The sequence below is a fragment of the Tamandua tetradactyla genome, chromosome 4 (assembly GCF_023851605.1).
Source record: "Tamandua tetradactyla isolate mTamTet1 chromosome 4, mTamTet1.pri, whole genome shotgun sequence".
Classification (NCBI taxonomy): Eukaryota; Metazoa; Chordata; class Mammalia; order Pilosa; family Myrmecophagidae; genus Tamandua; species Tamandua tetradactyla.
Window position 1 is genome coordinate 85167819 of NC_135330.1, and position 15518 is coordinate 85183336.

Here is a 15518-nt window from a genome sequence, read left to right on the forward strand (position 1 = left end):
AATATAAAATAATGTAGTCATTCTAAAGAATAGCGGGGAATTCTTGAAAAATTAAACAAACATGAACAATATGGCATAGCAATGACACTCCTGGCTATTTATCCCAGAGAAATGAAAACTTGTACGCAAATGCTTATAGCAGCAATGCATGTAATAGCAAAATAATGAAAAAAAACATAATGTCCTTCCACAGATGAATGGCCAAACACTGCTAAAATTCATACAATGAAACCCTGGGTAGCTATAAAAGGACTGAACTATTCACAGAAACTACAACTTTGATGGATCACAAGAGCATTATGCTGAGTGAAAATGCTAATCTCAACACAACATATGCTGTATGATTCTATTTATATAACATTCTTGAAATAAAAAAAACTATAGAGTTCACACTATGTGTGAACAACACATCTGTAGTTGCGCAGATTAGGAATGGTCATTGATAGGAGGTACATATGACTATATATAAAGGGGTAGTATGATCAGCTGATAGAACAGTTCTACCTTGACGGAAGTGGTGGTTACATAAAACTACACAAGAGAAAATGGTACAAAACTATTCACACTCCTCGTTTTACAGAGTCTTACTTGTGTTCATATTGTATTATAGTCATAGAGGATGTAACCATTGGGAGACACTTGTTTAAGAAAACAATTTTTGCCAATTCCTGTGAATCTATAGTGATCTCAATATAAACTATTTTTTGAAAAAATACATCCAAAAAATCCTGAAAACACTTATTTTTCAATAAGCTATTTAAGAAAATATCCTGGTATTTTCCTGAAACTTTGGACACTTGTGTGACACCTAAGACTCACAGTTAGCACTGAAAGTCAGTATCACTCCATACAGCAACTAGTAAAGGAGCCAAAAAAGAAAGCAGACTTTAATTGGAGACACAAATGAAGGTGCTCTGGTTGGGACTAAGGTAAATCATAATACAGGGTAAAGGATGATGATGTCTGTATTTTAAAACTTCACCTTCTGTGTGAGACCAAAGGAAGAGATTTTATTTTGTACAAAACTTACATTCTGTGTAGCACATAACCTGTCTGGCCAGCTCATTTAAACATAAACACATGGAGCCTAGATTGGGAATGAGATCTTGTAATTCTATATAACTTAATAAAATACCCTGATACATTTCAGAGTTAACTAGACATATAATTAAAAAGTAATGCAAAGTCCCTTGAGGGACTGGAGTAAAAAATATGGAACTATTAAATGTTTCCCCCTGGGAAATTACTAACACTCTCTCAAGAACTAGGGACTCCAAAATTGATAGCCCAAATCCTCAATCTGCAGCCTTGCTCCTGTGAAATTTATTTCTGTAACAGGAAATATAAGCCTACCTATAATTACGCCTAAGAGGTTCACTTTCAGAGAATCTCTTCTGTGGCTCAGATATGGCCTCCCTCTTTCTCTAAGCACAACTCTGTAAATAAATTCATTATCTTCCCCACGACATGGGACATGACTTTCAGGGGTGTGGGTCTCCCTGGAAATGTGGGCCATGACTCACAGGGATGAGCCTCGCTGGCATCATGGGACTGACAATGCCTACTTGACCAAAGGGCAGAAAAAACACGTAACAAATAAGGTTTCAGTGGCTAAGGGAGTTTAAACAGAGTCAAGAGGCTATTCTGGAGGTAACTGTTATGCAAGCTTCAGCTAGATATTGTAAATTGCCACAGCATGCCAAGCACAACCAACAGTCTTCCTAAAAACCATAAACAATATCCATGGCTCTATCTGAGATGCCATAAAAGTTTCACTGACTAAGTTCATTTTCCAGAAACTTAAAACACTAGATGGTTCCTATGTCAGAGAAACCCTGAAACCCAGAGGTACCAGTCTCTCAAAGAAAACTAACCAGTTGCATCCCCCTATTCCATAACATCAGCACCCCTTTTCAACATGAAGAAGTCAGAATGATCATTGCACAAATATTCCTGAATATTGGGAGAAAGATCAAATCAGAGGGAGGAGTTGTTAGAGAGAAGATGAAATTAACTAATGATTATGACTATTGAATTATTATACTGGTATTTCTCTTTTGTCACTAGTGATTCGGAATAGCTAGTAGGAAATACCTGAAATTGTGAAACTGTAACCCATACCCTACTTTGAAATTTGCCCTATAACTACTTGTTAAATTCTGCTTTGAAATATATCAATTTTCTGCATGTTATATTTCACAATAAAAAATGTTTTTAAAAAAACACCTGTTCGAAAAGTTTCTTGCCAATTTTGTGTAATATTTACAAGAGCTAAAGAGTAAAGCACTAACAAAATCCATTTTTATTGGCATGGAAAAAACTGGTAAATATTTCATGAAGAACAGATATCTTTAAAATATTCAGGCTTCCCATTCATAAATATGCTGCATGTTCTCATTTCTTAAAAATCTACTTTCATAATATTTTTGAAAGCTTTGGTAGTTTTCATCATATAATTGTATTTTTCTTAAATTAATGCCCAAATTTTGTTGCTGTTCTTGTAAATGGGATTTCTTCCTTTGCATTGTGCAACTGGGTTTTGTCTTTATAAAGAAAGCTATGCTCTTTGTTTATATTTTTTGCATTAGGATATCTTAATTGAACTGTTATTAAATCTGATAGTTGGTCATAAGATTTTCTAGGTAAACAGTCATAGCATATACAAATAAATGATATTGTCACACCCTTTAAAAATACAAAAGAGCCACAAACAATAAAAGTTGCTCCACTTTACTCATCAGAACATAAAAACTTATCAAATTCAGAACATAAAAGATATCATGTTTTTACCACACCTGGCAACAACTCAGAAAGTTTGACAGAACACCCTCTATTTGCAAGGCTGCAGGGAAACAGGCACTCTGATCCTGTTGGTTCTACCTTCAAAATACATCCAGAATCTGACCACTTTGAAGTTCCATAACTGCTAACACCCTTATGAGTATCATTTCTTGCTAGAATTACTAAAATAGCCACCTGCATTGTTCATGTTTCCTTTATTGCTATTATGTTCTCAAATAGTATCAAAGTTATTCTTTAGAAATAGATGTCAAATCTGTCCTTTCTCAAGTTAAAACCCTTTGTTATGACTTAAATAAATGGAGGGAAATACTGTGTTCATGATCTTTAAGACTCAATATGATAAAGATATCGTACAATCAAAATTAAAATCTCAGGGTTTTGTTTGTTTGTTTGTTTTTTGTTTTTTGTTTTTTTAAAAATCTCAGGCTTTTATAAGAAGCTTATTTTAAAATACTTATATAAATTGCAAGTGATCCACAATATTCAAAACAATTCTGATAAAGAACAAAGTTGGAAGACACATTACCTCATTTCAAATCTTTCTGTAAAAGACACTAAGACACTATAATAACTGCAAAAGGATAAACATAGAATAACCAAGTAAACAGAATTCAGAAAGGGACGACATATATGGAGCCCCTTGAACAGAGGTGTCAAGGCATTTCAGAAGAGAAAGTATATTCTCAATAAATGCACTGGCATGTGGGTCTGGAGAGGTGGAGAACATAAATATGGTGAGTTCATGTTTCCTCTACTCAAATATTTACAGCACAGAGCCAGCACAAAATGCTACCAACACTAGGGCACTAACATTTTAAGTTCTGGATTGGGCCAACTAGAACATATTTTGTTTTTTCTGATCAGTAGCCTCAATACTAAAATAAAATACAAAAACTGATCAAGAAAAGAAATACTTATATGACAAAGGACACATAAAGATTCTAAAATCCTAAGAGTAGCTCATGAATATACATCTAAAAATATAAATGGAGATAACTTTCTACAAAAATGTAAGGATAAAAATTCAATGAAAAAATTCAGGATAGATATATGACTATAGATATTTCTTAATTCAATAGATATTTCTTAATTCAATTCAATAATCAAAATCTGTACCCCAAAAGTCTCCAATGGCACAATTTTATAGGTAAGTTTTGCAAAAACATACAAGTAACAAGCAATTTTCTCATCTAAATTACTACAAAGTAAAAGAAAGAACAGAAAAAAAAAAGTGTCCCCATTTCCTTTGGAAACTATAACTATGACATCATTATTAGGTAGGAACACAGGAAAATTATAGTCTAATCTAGTTTGGGAATATAAAAATAAAAATCCTAAACATAATTTCAGCAAAACAATAACAACAGAACCCTTAAGAACATTTATTTATTGTTAAGAACAATAAAAATTCATCATTTATTAGTAAGTACAGCCTATTTAAGAATTTAATACATTCACATTAGAAAGCAGATTACAGCATTCACCATATTTACTGATTAAAGAAACTACGGCTTTCTTTCAATAAATATGCAAAAAGTACTCAATAGAATTCAATGCAAACTCATCACTGACATGACATCTTAGTAAACTGGTAACTGGAGGGAAGTTACTTGCCCTAACATGGGTTACCTACCAAATGCTAACAGCAGACATCAGGATTAATGGGAAATGTACCCTCAAGATTGATTTTATCTATTTCTAGCTCTCCTTTTTCAATTAATGTATGGACTTTTATAAAACTCCTAAATCCATTACAAAACAAAGTGGGAATGAAAAGAGCTTACCTGAGACTTCTTCATTTCTGTGGCTCTTAGGAAGATGCAGAGAACTGTGATGGTTCAGCTGGGGGGAGAGAAAGAGAATAGGGTCAAGAGATCTAGTAAGCATCACAGCTCCTACCTTCGCCTACTAAAACTCTGGTACTTCAGAGGGGAGTAGTGCCCTACAAGAACTGGGCACTGTGGGCTGTGTAAAGACATCAGTAGGACCATGTTGAGATGGTGGGATCTGCCCATGTGCGACTCGAACACAGTCGTGTGGCCTTAATCTGCAGCTCTTCAGAGGGATGAATGTAAACTTTTCTCAACTGATTTACCTACATCAACTGTGCCTTTCTAGCAAATAAGCACAAAGAATTTACAGTGCACCAAAGGATAAGATACTATTCCTTCTTTCAGGTATATCAGATCTTTATTTTCTCAGCACAGAAAACTCTAGAGAGCAGAATAAAGGGAACAGGGATGCCTTAAAGCAAGGATTTTTAACTATCTGTTTTAATCGTCGTTGTGGCACGGGGGACACAGCGGTAGTGCACAGTGGAAGGCCCCGGGCATCCACGCAGCCTCCCCACCGCCTGCCTTGGGCCTCCCTGGACATGGCGTGCATACGTCTGATGGCAGTTGGGGGCTTCCCAGGGACTTGCCATTCTCGCTCGAGACACAGGCCTGCCTTTCACGGCTGTCCCCCATGTGCTCGTATCCCCAGGTGCACGGGGTTCACTCTGAGGCGATCCAAGTCACTTCAGGGGAAGCCCGAGACAAGAAAGAAGCCTCGCAACTCTGGCTGCGCACGCGCAGAAGAAACCTACCATTCGTTCCGAGTGCCGTGCGACGCGGCTGTAGGGGTCCAGACTACATTTCCCACAAATCTTCGCGTCCATCCTTTGAAGGGAGTCTCACTGCATTTCCGCTATTTGCAGGGCTGGGGGATGATATTATTAAAGGTTTCGTTTTCGTCAAATGCAAAGTGTGGTTCTGATCAGATCCTGAAGCAATCTCATCAGAGGACATTTGGATGCAGTTGGGAAAAACCTGAGTGTCTTCTCTGGACACCTTTCCTGGGGAATCAGGCTTTTAAGGCTGACTCTAACAGGATCCTTTGTACAGGTTTAAGACCTTTTGATTCGTGAAAATGAAAGTTTATTATCAGCTGAGAAAAAAAGTAGACAATAGACTTCTTACATATTTCTCTAAATCCCAAGAAGTGTTCCTAGTGTAACTCACGAGAAACCTGTCCATACAAATTCCCTTATGGACACAAGGCCCATAATGGAAGTAAAAACCAAGGTATAGCCAGAAGGAAAAATACAATGTCTAATCTACACCAAAGGAAATCAAGATCTTGCTCAATAGTAAAATAAGTAACGAGTGGTATCTGTGACGATGGATACTTAGGATATTAGACTACTAAGAATGAAACAGATTTAGATAGGGTCCAATTGATCATATGAATGTTCTCACCATGTATTTAGGAGAAGCCCATCCTTTATATACATATCTTTAGTTGGTGTGCGTATATATAAGTATAAAGATATGTAAATATGTATATATATATCTATAAATGTCTATACATATATATATAAAGATAATAGATACAGATGTAGATATGTGTGTCTAATGATATCCTGACATATATTTTTAAACTCTCCAGGCATTTCCAATATGCAGACATGTTTGTGAACAAGTGACATGTATGGATTTGTATGTATGAGTATATGTGTAAGAGTATGAAATTCTAGTTCTCATAGGTAGAAATTAACATAAGTCTCCACATAGGAATTCAAATCTATCTTTCCAGTTCCTTTATAGATCCTAATTTATGGACAGTAGTCTTCAACTGATAAGGAAGCTGGGTCCCTTTGAATAAATTCCTGGTTATTTAGTCAAAAATATATACTGTGAATCATTCCCAAGCACTCCCAAGGGAGATCTCTGTAGCCAGAGACAGGTTGAATCTCTTTCACATACAACCTACTATGTATGGTAGAATCATCTAGAAATGAATGTGGCGGCAATTATAGTCCCAGTGAGGTGTTTCTGAAAGGATATGGTGAAATGAAATCTTTCCAGTGTGCACACTTTAGCAAGGTATATACGTACACTTTGTGATGAATGCAGAGATTCTGAGTTGAGATTTATATCGATTCTTGTACAATGGCTCAATCACTTCACTGGCACTTGTGGGTCAGAAAACAGTAAGAATGGAAAATTGGTGACAACATCTGAAGGAGACATATGCGGATGGACTTGTAGGAAGAAGCATAGAGTAGGTTTTTGATTGCTTACCAGAGGATAGCACATTAGAGGGTGTTAAGCAAGTGGACATGGAGTATGCATTCTGATGACTCTGTTTGCTGAGTCATGCTTCCAACATTACAATGTTCTTATTCCTAAGGTCATAGCTTCTATTGGGGTGACATTTTCTGCCTGATCCCAGTAATTGTTCATTTTCTCACTTCAGACCTGGTGGTGATAGTTTCTTCACAGGGTGGTTCACTAAACCTGCCCATGGGTTGTCAAGAGCCCTTTTATTGACTCTCCTCAATTGTCCCAACTGAGCGTGACACCTGTTTCTAGTGGGGACCTTGACTTATAGTCTCCTCACAAAAATCTTGAACATTAATTCCATGAAGGTAGGGAAATTTACATTTTATTTGATGTTGGTCTTCGAGTATCTGGAATGGTATTTCTTGTGCAACAGATTTCTTTCTTTTCTTTTTTTATTAGAGAAACCGTAGGTTTAGAGAAAAATCATGCATAAAATACAGAGTTCCCATATAACACCCTATAAACTCCTTGCATTAGTGTGGTGCATTTGTTATAATAAGGATCCACTGTTTCTGTTGTAAACTTGTTTTTCTTAAATTTTTACTCTAGTAACATATATACAACAAGTTTACAATAAATGTTTGTTGAATTAACTGACTGCTTTTTCTCCTTCAGTGATCTTAACGTTGAAGTCTATTAAAATGGATTTAACAAATATCCACTGATATTGCTGTACTTATTACTTGTAATTGCTTAAGAATTATATAACATTGGGGAAACACAAGCAAATGTGTTGTTTTAGTTTCCTAGAGTGTCAAATACCATGAAATACCATGAAATGGGCTGGCTTAAACAATGGGAATTTATTTGCCTACAATTTTGAAGCTAAAAAAAGTCCAATGAAGGCATGGTGAAAAAGATGCTTTCTCCCAGAAGCCTGAGGCATTCCAGGACTGGCTGATGGCAATTCTTGGCTCTTGGCTTGTCACATGTCAATCCATATGGCAGCCCCTCCTGGACTATCTGTTCTCTTTCGGATTTCCTTGATTTCAGCTTCTTACTTTCTGTGGCTTTTTTTCCCCTAAGTTTCATTCTTCATAAAAAGTACTCCAATAATAGGATTAATAACTATCTTGACTGAGGTGGGCCACATTTACTGAAGTAACCTCAATAAAGGTCCTACTAATGTTGAGTTCACACTGATAGGAATGGAATAAATTTAAAAACATATTTTTCTGGGGTACATACATATTCAAATCACCGTACTTGTTATTATGTGCATGGAAATCTGAGATAAATTTAAGAAAAGCTTTGCTAGAACAATAAAAGAATACAGCAAGAAACAAGGTTAATATATAAAAACCAACAATTTCCTTATATAGGATATATCTATAGCACCAGACTCAGTTTCTGCTTAGAATCTTCAAGCTGGGATCTGAGGGTACCAGGACTCCATGTCTCAGGGTTGATTGTCCAGGATTTGTAAAAAGACAGCATGAAGGTCCCATGATAAATTTGATAAATTATGAGGAGGATTTATAGTTATATAACTTCAATCTTGAATATTTCAATAGTCAGAATCCTAACTAATCAGATAAATTTCCTATACAATTCAAGAATTTTCACAAAATAGATTGTCTAATTGTTTGGAATATGGTTGTTCATAGTACTCTCTTATGATCCTTTTTATTTCTGTAGGGTCAGTAGTAATGACCTTTCCCCTCATTTCAGATTTTATTTGTTTGAATCTTCTCTCTTTTTTTTCCTTTATCAGTCTAACTAAGGGTTGTCAATTTTACTGATTTTCTCAAAGAACCAACTTGTTGCTTTGTTAATTCTATTGTTTTCTACTCTCAATTCCATTTATTTTTGCTCTAATTTTTATTATATGTTTCCTTCTGCTTGCTTTTGCATTAGATTGTTAACTTTTTCTTAGTTCCTCCAGGTGTGCAATTAGGTTTTTCATTTTATCTCTTCTTTTTGAAATGTAAACTTTTAGGGCTATAATTTCCCTCTCAGCACTGTGTTTGCTGCATTCCATAAGTTCTGATATATTGTCCTTAGCTTGTCACATGGCAATGCACATGGTGGTGTTTCCTGGCCTCTGTTCTCTTCCATGTTTCCCTGATTTCAGTTTCTTATTGCCTGTGGCTTTCTTTGAGTTTCACTCTGCTTATAAAGGACTCTCATTTTCTTCCATCTCAAGATACTTACAGGTTTCTCTTCCACTTTCTTCTTTGACATACTGATTAAGAGTATGTTATTTAGCTTCCATATATTTGTGGATTTTCCATTTCTCTGCCTGTTATTGATTTCAAGCTTTATTCCATAATCACCATAGAAAATGTTTTGTATAATTTCATTATTTTATAATTTATTGAGACTTGTTTCGTGATTCAAAACATGGTCTATCCTGGAGAATAATTCACGAGCAATTGAGAAGAACGTGTATGCAACTGTATTGAGGTTCTGTTCTGTATATATCTGTTAGGACTAATTCATTCATCATTTTATTGAAATTCTCTGTTTCCTTAATGATTCCGTCTAGATGTTCTATCCACTGAGAAGAGCATTGTATTGAAGTCTCCAACTATTATTGGAGAGGCATCTATTTCTCCCTTCAGTTTTGCCAGAGTCTGCCTCATGTATAAATATTTGTATAAAAATCTTTTCGGTAGATTGCCCCATTTATTAATATATAGCACCCTACTTTGTACCCTATAACAGTCTTGAATATAAAATCTATTTTGTCTGAAATCAGTATACATACCCCAAATTTTTGGTTACAATTTGTATGGAATTTCTTTTCAAACCTTTCACTTTCAACCTATTTGTGTCTTTGGGTCTATGGTAAATCTCTTGTAATCACCATATAGCTGGATAATGCTTTTTCTTTGTTATCCATTCACCCTACCTATGTCTTTTGATTGAGGAGATTAAAGGTAATATTCAATGTTATTACTGCAAATGCAGTATTTACTTCAGCCAATTTATCCTTTAGATTTTATATGCTATTATCTATTTTGTCTCTCTTTTTACCCTTTTAATTACACTTATTGATAATCTTCATTTCTCCACACTGCTCCAAGCCTGACTCTCCAGTCTTTTCCTTCCAACCTGCAGATGTCCTGTTAGTATATCTTATTAAAAAGATCTTTTGATGAGGAACTCTCTAAGTTTCTATTTATCTGTGACTAATTTTAACTTCTCATGCATTTTTTAAAAATCAGTTTGCCAAGTAAAGAATTTTAATCTGTAATTTTTCTCATTCAATACCTTAATTGTATTATACCACTGCTATCTTGCCTCCAATGTTTTTGTTAAGAAGTCAGCACTGAGCTTCATTACAGATCCCTTGTATGTGATAAATCACTTTTCTCTTGCTCTTTTCAGAATTCTCTTTTCATCTTTGGCATTTGACATTCTGATTAGTATGTGTCTTGGAGTAGGTCTATTAGAATTTATTCTGTTTGGAGTATGTTGGGATTCTGGGACATGAATGGTTATGTTTTCATAAGAGTTTGGAAATTTGGGGCCATGATTTCTGCAAATTTCTTTCTGACCTTTTTCCTGCTCTTTGCCTTCTGAGATATCCATGATACATGTGTTTATGTACTTCTTGCTGACCCTCAAATCCCCAAGACACTTTAATTTTTACATTCTTTTCTCTCTCTGTTCTTCTAATCTGTGATATTTCAATTGTCCTATCTTCTAGACCACTGATTTTTCTTCTGCCTGTTCAAATCGGCTGTATGTGCCTCTACTGTGTTTTTAATTTCTTCTTTTGTGACTGTCATCCCCATCATTTCTGTTAAGTTTCTTATCAGACTTTCAGATTCTTCTTTATGCTTACAAGTTTCTTGTTATCTCTTTTGCCATATTTTCCATCATGTCCATCATCTCCTTGAATTGATTTTATTTGTTTGAAATTCTGTGATTAGATGTTGCAAGTTCTGCATCTCCTTTGATTTTTTTTTGACAATTCAAAACACAAGCTTTATTTCTCATTAACTTCAAGTTCTTTTTCCTTTTATTTAATTAACAAAGTTTGCTATCATGGGATCGATCGTTCCATTCTGCATCTTAATCCTTAAAGCAAATGGGAATATGTAGCATGCAGACAATCCATAAAGGCAATTTAAGAAGTGGGACATATCTCACAACTGTCTACACTGTTGACCTCTCATCTCATGAAAACAGCACCTAGAGCAGCCCTCCAATGCCTCCGCAAGGCAAAAGATCTGGAAGCCCTGATGTGACCACATGCGAGAGCCTTTTAAAAATTAGTTTGTATTTATACCAATTTATTCATAACACACTTTCAATTGTTAAATAGTTCTAGGCCCAGAGGTAACTGCTTTCAACTATTTAGGCCATTATTTTAGAATGTGCTTTTCATTTCTGGAAATCAGAGTTTCCAAATTGGTAGGTCTTGGCACTCTGCTGTGAACTGGTTTCTAGGAATTAGAATTAGGAATAGGGAAACAAGGTGGGCCCTGAGGCAGCTGGAGCCTCTGGGCAGATGGCATCCAGTCAAGTGCTTCATCACAGATTGAAGGGAGGCCCCAAGGCCCTGGCAGACCCCAGCAATCTGCTGAGAGAGCTTCAGCGCAGGCCTGGACACCCACAACCCAGGCTGCTGCAGAAAGCACCTCAGCCCTTTGGGCAAGAGTAACCCATGTAGCTGCTGGAGGACTCTGCATTCCAGGTATTCAAGGCACAGCTAGTTGATGTCCAGGATCTGGAAAGCTGGGATTGGTAGTTCCAAGTGAGCTAAAACACAGGTGGCAGCAGCCAAATTCTGTCCTAACAAGTGTCAGGTACTCCTGTCCATTTGGGGCTAATGTGCCTTTTACTAACATCTAAGCCCAATACTGGAAGACTGCTCTAACAATGAACATGCACTTTACAAATTGAAGCATCATTTTAATTCCTTCATAGGAAAAATATTTCAGTTGGATTTGAAACCCACTGGAATTAGATTATTTCATTTATCTAGCAAAGAAAAGCTACTGATTTTTTAAAAATGTAATATTAACTATTATAAGATTTAAAATAGTGATGAAACGACTTGTCTTTTTTTAAAGCACTATCTGTGCAGTGTCTCTTCCACAGCAACTAATCAGAATTTGAAGACAGAATCATTAAAATCTTGATCAAGAATTGTTTTTAGTCATTTCAGGCATATAAGCTAATATCAAAAGAAGTTATCTTCATGAAAGCAAGCTCAGGTTTCTGATTAAATTTTTTTATATATTTTATTTGGGATTGTTATACCTATTCAATACTCCCCAAATAAATGTCCCCAGCTTGCCACATTATTTGGTATCAGTTTCTACATGTGCCTTAGTGAGGAAAAATTTGAGAAGCCCAGATTTAAACAAAATGTTTTTTACTACTTCTTGGTTTTTCCATTTTAAGTATAATCTATTGACCTCCCACGGAGGAAGAGAAGGTTTTAGCTTCTTTCATATATACTTGCATGTGGCATAATCCCATTCTCTCAGGATTACATCATAATACTATTTACATTAAATATCCATTGTTCACATCCTTACGACTAGGGAGACTCCTGACAGCTAAATCATGCAGTATTCTATGATTACATTTCCTTTTCTGCAATAACTTTTGTATTCTCTGCAGTTAATAATTGTTCTATTTTTCACTTGGTTACTTTTCTATATGCTTATCAGGGGGGTATCCGCCCCAAAGTGTCCCTCAGATTTGCAAATTTCCTTTCAGTTCACTTAAAACACAAAAGGTGTTGGATCAATTTCATCATCACAAAGCTTCTCCTGGACCCCTCCTACTCCAATTTTGATTGGTTCATCACTAATCCTGCTGTACAGCCATTATCCTGAGATCCCTTTTCACCCGTCTTGGGGTTTCTCTGCATCTGGCTCTGTTCCAGTCTGTCTCTGGGACACAGGTCTTTCTTGTCGTCAGCATAACCTGTCACTTATCGGTGCACGTCCTAGGGTTCTGAAGTTTCATGATAATGCACTGGCGTTTCCTTTTATCTCTGGTTTTAGGAAACATTATTGAATTATTCCTTTGATGGTTTTCAGTACTCCATTTTCTACATTCTCTCAATCTGGCATTACTATTTTCAGATGTTCAACCTCCTGGATAAATCCCAGAAATAAGTCTTTCATTAAACTTAGGAAGTTTCCAGCCACTATTTCTTCAAATATCTTCTCTGTCCTTTCTTGTCCTTCTGGAATTCTCACAAAGTGTAAACTTGGCACGCTTGACTGTGTCCTACAGGTTCCTCAGATTCTCTTCATTCTTTCATTTTTCTGTTCCTGAAAGTGAATGATTTCAATTGTCTTATCTTCAAGTTCTCTGACTCCTTTTCTGCCATCTCCAATCTGCTGTTAAATTCCTATTCGGAATTTTAAATTTGTTTTTGTGGACTTCAGTTATATTTGGCTTCTTTACTTAATTTCCATATCTGTATGGACAGTGCATTTGTGTTCGCCTATCACTTTCCTGATTTCCTTTAGTTCTCCGTCCACATTTTCCTTTAGCTCTTTGAGCATATTTAGGACCATTTTTTAAAGTCATTGTCTGGCTTTTTTTAAGTCATGGTCTGGTTCTTCTTATTGACGGCTTCTAATGCTTTAATCTTCTCCTGCGCTTGGGCCACTACTTCCTGTTTCTTTGTATATTTGGCAACATGCTCAGGGCTAGATAACAGCACTGGTTTCTGGGAACTGTCTTGTCTAGTCAGTCTGCCTGGGAGCTGGAGCCTGGACAGCAAAGCAGTGGTGGGGCAGGGTTAAATCCTCCCTGACTCTGCATTCACAACACAGTGGCTGGGATCTGGGGCCGCGGCTCGGAAAGCCGAGACAACCCGCCACTCGGAGCCAGGCGCAGCGCGGCTCCTCCTCCCCTCGGCGTCCTCCTCCTTTTCCGCTTCTCCCCAACTCCGTCCCTGGCACCGGGCTGCGAGATGCGGCCGGGCTATCGCCGCCGTTCCCTTCCGCCGCTGCCGCTGCCGCTGCCGCTGCCGCTGCCGCTGCCGCAGACAGAGGACGCCCCGTGGCGGCTGGAAGCCTGTGTGAGTAGCGGCGCTCGAGAGAGTGGGATCTGCTGAGGGGTGCTGGAGACTCCGCGGCTTAGGGCACACGGGCGTGTGCACGCGCGCCGGCGAGTGTGAGTGTGTATGTGTGTGTGCTTGCGCGTGCACGCGCCCACAGGGGGTGGGGGAGCCACGAGGGGAGGGGGAGAGAGACCGAGAGATGCTCGTAGGGACTGAGGCAAAATTCTTCATCCCCCTCCTTTGATGTTTTGTTCCCTTGACTGGGACACATCTTTCTGTTTCTTAGTATTACCTGTAATTTTTTGCTGATGTCTAGGCATTTCATTATCTAGATGAGTGTACTTTGAAGGAGAGTTTCTCTTGCCTAGGATTTTATTGTTGAATGACTTTGTTTTAAGGCTTTTTTTTATGCTTAGCCCTCTTATTCTAGACTTTTAGAAGAGACAGTGTTTAACTGATAAGATTATTTCATCTCTTTTTCATCTGATTCTTGCTGTGGATATGTGGTACAGTTTTAAAGATTAGACTTTTTGTGTATCTACATTTTTCTCCTCCAGGAGAAACTTTCCTCTGTTCTTCCTATGGGAATCTTGATCTGTTGTTTGTTTTTGTGCAGACTTTTCTTCCCAGTCCCAGGTTTTTCCCTATTAGGGTATCACTGCCTGGGGAGCCAACTGGGGTAATTCAGAAATGCAGTTCACTCCAGAAAAGTCTGATTTGCATGTAAGTGGTCCCGCCAGCAGAAACTGGACTGAGTGAGTGCACCACTTACCAGCCTTTTTGGACTTATGGAGCCCCCATCTATGCAGCATTCTTAAGCTGCTTGTGTTCTACCTAGAGCCTCTGGGGACTTGGGTCCCTGCGTCTGGAGATTCATGTGATTCTAATTTATTGCCAAGTGTGGTTCTATAACCTCTTTTGCCCATGGGATGGACTCAGGCCACAGCCTCTGAGCAGCTCAGGAGTAGTGTGGGACCAAGTGAGAGGAGGGGAATGGGACTAGCATATATGGGATTGAAATTTCCTACCTGCCATTTTAATACTTCTTTCATTTGGGGGTTATGGAGTCCTTCTCCAGTCTCTACCATCTTCCAAAGTGCAAGCAACTGGGATTTGCCCTTTTATTTGTTGAATCTCTGGGGAGGGTTTTTTAGAGGATGTCTTAGATTGCCGTTATCTATGTATCTAAAGTTATGCCACTGCCACACTCTCTTGATAACTGTGGTCTTTCAATAACATTTAAATTTTGAAATGTGACCCATCAAACTTTGATCTTCCTTTGCAATACTGATTTGGGTATTTGGAGTTCCTTGTAATTCCATGTGAATTTGACCTTAAACTTTTCCATTTCTTCCCAAAAAAGCTGTTGACATTGTATGAATTGTACAGATTGTAGTGAATCTGTAGATCTCTTAGTGAGTAATGATATCTCAATATTGCCTTCTTATCCATGAACACAGGATGTCTTCCCATTTATTTACATGTTCTTCAATTTTTTCAGCTATGCTTTATAGTTTTTGCCATTCAGGACCCAATCCTCCTTGGTGTGGTTACATTTATTCCAAGTTATACAATTCTTTTAGGACCTATGTGAATGGATATTTGTTTAATTTTATATCTGTACA

At 37.4% G+C, this 15518-nt stretch overlaps 1 protein-coding gene across 28 annotated transcripts in view; it reads right to left on the reverse strand.

Annotated features, from left to right (window-relative positions):
* The window catches only part of LOC143681162 (uncharacterized), an 85957-nt gene that overhangs the window by 23395 nt on the left and 47044 nt on the right, over positions 1–15518 (reverse strand). For 14 of the 28 annotated variants that reach the window (XR_013174415.1, XR_013174413.1, XR_013174414.1 and 11 more), the window contains 2 exons: positions 5390–5502; positions 4587–4644 (listed from right to left, as the gene is read on the reverse strand). Coding sequence is in view for 11 of the 28 variants with exons in the window: in XM_077157978.1 (XP_077014093.1) it covers positions 4587–4644; positions 5390–5461 (130 nt within the window). In the remaining 17 variants the exon portion in view is untranslated. Of the gene's footprint in view, positions 1–4586; positions 4645–5189; positions 5346–5389; positions 5503–15518 lie in introns of those variants that run through there. The other 14 variants (XR_013174424.1, XM_077157976.1, XM_077157980.1 and 11 more) reach the window with 2 other exon arrangements.